At 43.7% G+C, this 5,301-nt stretch overlaps 1 protein-coding gene across 1 annotated transcript; it reads left to right on the top strand.

Annotated features, from left to right (window-relative positions):
- Positions 1-222: 222 nt before the first annotated feature.
- On the top strand, positions 223-4,809 carry THAP1 (THAP domain containing, apoptosis associated protein 1). The gene is made up of 2 exons (XM_009080586.1): positions 223-468; positions 4,345-4,809. The coding sequence occupies exons 1-2, from the start codon at positions 223-225 to the stop codon at positions 4,807-4,809; spliced, it is 711 nt and encodes a 236-aa protein (XP_009078834.1).
- The last annotated feature ends 492 nt before the right edge of the window (positions 4,810-5,301 follow it).

Genomic DNA, 5,301 nt, shown 5'->3' with positions numbered 1-5,301 from the left:
TCCAGGTGCCTCTTAAACGCTTCCAGGGATGATAACTCCACCAACCCTGGGCAAACTATTCCAGAGCCTGACCACCCTAACTGTGAAAAAAGTGTTCCTAACACCTACGCTGAATCTCCCCTGTCTCAGCTTATGGCCATTCCCTCTAGTCCTCTCACTGCAGGCGTGGCGGAAGTGACCATCCCCCTCCTCTCTGCGACCTGTAAGCAGTTGTAGAGAGCCATGAGGTCCATCCCTTTTCCAGAAAAGCTGAAAGTGCTCTTTAATTACAGGTTTCCTCTCACAAGACCTGATCTTTGCAAGAAGTGGGAAGCTGCCGTTAGAAGGAAAAACTTCAAGCCAACCAAGTACAGCAGCATCTGTTCAGAACACTTTACTCCTGATTGCTTCAAAAGGGAATGCAATAACAAGCTGCTGAAAGAAAATGCTGTGCCCACAATATTTTGTTACACTGAACCCAGTGAAAAGGTAAACCCAGAGCACCTGTGGCTGCAGGTGCCAAACACACGTGTGTCACTGGTGTGAGCGTGGCAGGGCTTGGCATGGGGAGCAGCAGGGAGAGGATGCAGGCTGAGAAGGAAGGATGTGGAGCCTGGGGTCATGAGGAGGGCTGTGGGGGCACCTTTGGTGGCACATGCCCAACAGCGGTTCCCATTTGCTGTGACAAGAGCAGAGGTATAGGCTGTCCCAGGCTTGGGAGCACAGACAGCGCTGCAGGCAGGCAGTCGCTCTGATCTGCTCATGTTTGCACGCACAGCAGCCATGTGCTGAATTGAAGTGAGAAGGTATTGCTCTGCAGTTAAGCTGTTCAGCAATATTGCTGGCACATTTGGAGTTCGAGAGAGCTTCAGTGGTGGTTGAGAATGGCACTGTACTCTCACACCTTGACTAATGGCTTCTGCAGGTGTTGAAGAGATGATGGATGTTAGTTGTGAAACTCAGCTGTCTCTTCAAAAGGGCTCTGTGCTCTGACTTTGCAGAGTTAAAGTGAGATGCAGAGGGGCAAAACCTTAGGTGCACCCACTATGTGTCTGTCCTGGTCCCATCTGTGCGATGTATTCCTTCCTTCCTTCTGTGCAACCCTGAGATGCAAGTCAGTTTTGAGTTCTTTCTTCTTGATGTACTAACTGCAAGACAAGAATGGCAGAGGTTGACTCCTAACTCCTATAAAGGATATAAAATACTTGATCCCTCATCACTCTGCCATAGGGGAAGTGGCAAAGGAGAGAATAGTAGACATAGTAGGGCTAGGGTGCAAAAGACTGTAGTGGGATGAAGTGCACAGAAGGAAACTCAGACTTTGGCCTGTTTGATTTTTCCTCTTTATATACAATATTGGATTGATTCAGAAGTAAAAAGGGAATGTCTTTGTAAAATGAAAAGTGGGTAATAACAGAGAAGAGAATATAAGCAGAATGTGTATATGGAGACAGACAATTTCCAGGTAAACATGGCTATATCTTTGGTTTGATTACATTTCCCTGCTTATCTGTACAACACACATTTTGTTTGTTGTGGGTAAGAGTTGCAGAATTTTTTAGTCTGAAAGCTGAATGGGTGTGTAGAACAGTCTGCAACAGTGCAGTTGGTGCAGCGGGATTAGCTGTGAGCCATGTTCCCTGTTTTTTGTCGTGCCTGGATCCACAAAAACAGAGAAGAGTGACATTTAGTTATGAAGGATTTAGTCCTATTCCTATTTGTCTCATGGCACTTGAAAATAACTGCCACATATCTTCAAGAAATAATGCAGTAACAAAGGATTGTAGTAGTGACTTTGGAATTGAATCCACACCAGTTTTGAAATGCAGGTTTCTGTCTTTTGCACTGTGTAATTTGATAGACTTTCTTTTGTTTTATGTATGTCTTAGGAGAACCACTTATTGGCTGTAAGAAGTGATTAATGTTCACTGGTGGTGTCTCAGGGGTACCAAAAATCGGTTCTCTGTGATACATTGTGACAATAGCTACGTGTTTATGGAGGGAGCATGTGCTCAAGAACTGCAAAGAGAAGTCTCTATGAATTCAGTCCAGCAATGATCTGATTTTTGTTTATGCTTCCAACACGGATGAATTTTTCTTTACCAGTTACATCTTCACTTTGTTTAGCAGAAAAATTTGATCATGACAGCTGATAGGATGAAGCTCTTTAGAATGTTCATGTGTGAATTAGGCTAACAGCAGCAGTTTCTTATAATTGTGAAGTAAGACTAATAGTTGTCTGGTTTTGTACTTTTGTGTGATCGGTAATGTTTGAGTGCATATGAAACTTCACCTCAACATCCATCACCAATCTGCCTTTTCAGTTACTGTCTGTCAAGTCTTATAGTTGCTACAAGGTACAGCTAGACCCCCAAGTATTAGCTTGTTTGCACGTTAAGTCAGGAAGTTAATGACTTGACCTTCAGATCTGATGAGCTAGATATTTTTAGATGATGAGGTTTGTCAGCTCTTCTTCTGCAACATTGTCCCTGTCCTTATGTTCTTCTGTGTAGTAATAGTATTTGCAACAGGTAAGTAGGCAGAAAAATTGTTTCAGTGTCTCTTTCATTGAGAATGTCTTAAGCTTTATTTTTGACAGGCAATATGCAAGCTCCTTTGTTTCAACAGTGCACTTCCAATCATCACGTGCACAGAAGCATTTTTTTATTATACTGCATTTCTTTGGGGAAGAAAGAATCTGGTTCTCTGCTCTGGCTTATACTCAAGTGGTGAGGGATCTGTTTTGTCTTGAACTGTACAAGTGAACCTATCAAGAGCAATATGATAAAAACTGCAGTTTTTATCTTCAAAAAAGCCTGCAGTGGAGTTGAGCCAATTACCACTTCCTTCTTCATCGCACCTGCCAGCCATGCAGTCCTGTTTCTCAACACAAGCCAGCAATGTCTGCTTGCAGCTCACAAGGCCAACCATATCCTGGGCTGCACCTAAAGCAGTGTGGCCAGCAGGCCAAGAAAGGTGATTCTCCCACTCCATCCTGCTGTTGTGAGACCCCACCTGGAGTACTGCATCCAGCTCTGGTGTCCCCAGCATAAGAAGGATGTGGACCTGTTGGAGGCAGTCCAGAGGAGGCCACAAAGATGATCAGAGGGCTGGAGCACCTCACATAAGTAGAGAGGCTGAGAGTTGGGGTTGTCAGCTTGGAGAAGAGAGGGCTTCAGGGAGACCTTACAGCACCTTCCAGTACCTGAAGGGAGCCTACAAGAAGGCTGGAAAGGGATTATTTACACGGACACATAGTGAGAGGCCAAGAGGGAATGGCCTTAAACTGAAAGGGAGTAGGTTTAGATTAGGTATTAGGTAGAAATTCTGCACTGTGAGGGTGGTGAAGCTCTGGAACAGGTTGTCCAGAGTAGCTGTGGATGCCTCATCCCTGGGAGTGTTCAAGGCCAGGCTGAAGGGAGCTCTGAACAACCTGTTCCAGTGGAAGCTGTCCCTGCCCATGGCAGAGAGGGGTTGAAACTGGATGGTCTCTGGTGTTCCTTCCAACTCAAACTGTTCTGTACATCTTATGATCCTCACTTGTTCCACGTGCTAGGGCAGGTGTAGGCCATACCTTGTGTTGCATTGCTTTGGCTTTTGGCAATGGACAGAAGGTTTCTGCTGTGATGGTGGGAGAGTGAGTAGCTTTCCATCATCATAGCAACTATGAGCAAAGAGTAAATACCAAGGATCAGAGAACTTCTTTGCCGTTGAGCTGTTTGTTTTGGTTCATCCTGTCTCTTGAAATTAAACCCTTATGCTACAGCCCAAAGCCAGTGACAGAGTCCCTTCCAGTTGTTGAGAAGACAGGCCTTGCTTTGCCTACCTCTCTGCTCTGCCAGCTTATCAGCCCCCTCAGCAGTCGACCCTTATTATACCTCAGCAAAAGACTGTGCAGTTCTGCTATGTTTTGACTGAGTTAGCCAATAGGTTCAATTATGTAGCAATAAGATGCAGCAAAAAGAAGCGACAGAGGGAATGGGAGGCAAGTTACTAGGTCATCTAACTCCGATTTACAGAACTGCAGCATGTGTTGTTGCTTCTTGACTAATTGCGGATATGTATTTGACCTAAGTCTTCAAATAAGAGTAATTGCTACATTATTCAATTTTTTGTTTATTTGAGACATCAAGGGCTTGGGTTTCAGGTAACCCTTAAAAAGAAGCTGCTTTAAAATATCTCCAGTGGAGAAACCAGACAAAACAGGCCCAGATCTGTTTGTCAGTTCAGAAAATTTAGGCTTTGAGGTTTATTTTATTTATTTATATCCTGATTGTTTGTATTATTCTGGGGCTGTGGTAAGGGAGCTGTATTGTAAACAATGTTAAGCATGACAATTTACTTTTTTTTTCTTGTTCTTTCTAGTCTGAAGAATGTGAAGAGCCAGAAGAGCCACTACCACCTCCTCCGCTGCCGCCACCACCACCGCCTCCACCGCCGCCGCCGCCGCCAGCAGCTTCGGTACTGCCACCAGCTCCATCAACGCCTCCTTTCCATTTGTCTCAAGTAGATGCCAGATTTGTAGATCCGAGTATTGGATTACTGATGCCTCCTCTCCAGACCCCTAGTAACCTTGCTGTTTTTTGTGATCATAACTATACTGTAGAGGATTCAGTTCATCAGCGGAAAAGAATTCAGCAGCTGGAGGAGCAAGTCGAAAAACTGCGGAAGAAGCTCAAGACTGCACAGCAGCGATGCCGACGTCAGGAAAGACAAATTGAAAAACTGAGAGAGATTGTTCAGTTGCAGAAAGATAAAGACACAGTGACAGGAAAAGGCTATGTGATTCTGCCTAATGACTATTTTGAAGTTGTAGAAGTACCTGCCTAGAAGTCATGAACATCAGTTTTTGCTTCGGTAGGCCAAGAAATGTAGTCTAAAAACTAAATTCTTTTTAATTCTGTATGTAAGACTCTCCAGAATTCTAAACCAGTGAATAAGCAGTCACACAAATGAGATCATATTTTTTCCTCATTGTCATTTCAGTGTGATAGACTTTTAATATATTTAAGATGCAAGCACTGCAGAATTAGAATATGCAATGAATTTACAAAACATGAATTGTTTTACAGAAGGAAAAGGATGCAAGGCTGAATACACTTAGAACTTTTTTGTTTTGTTTTTTACAATGTCTGTCTTACGCTTAAAGGGGATGGGAACTGAATGTGGCTGAGAGCGAAGGTGAGGTGTTGTGTACCTAGTACTCTTTTAAGGTGTTTAATGTCAGCTTTGGAGATCCCCAGTAAGTAGTTTTCACTGACTTTTGAAAGAGCAGAATTAGGTCAGGTAACAACATCTGCAAGTGCTGCAGAAAGATAGATA

The sequence above is a fragment of the Acanthisitta chloris genome, unplaced genomic scaffold, assembly GCF_000695815.1.
Source record: "Acanthisitta chloris isolate BGI_N310 unplaced genomic scaffold, ASM69581v1 scaffold10560, whole genome shotgun sequence".
Taxonomy (NCBI): Eukaryota; Metazoa; Chordata; class Aves; order Passeriformes; family Acanthisittidae; genus Acanthisitta; species Acanthisitta chloris.
The sequence above is the reverse complement of the archived record's forward strand: the minus strand, read 5'-3'. Positions and strand labels throughout refer to the sequence as shown.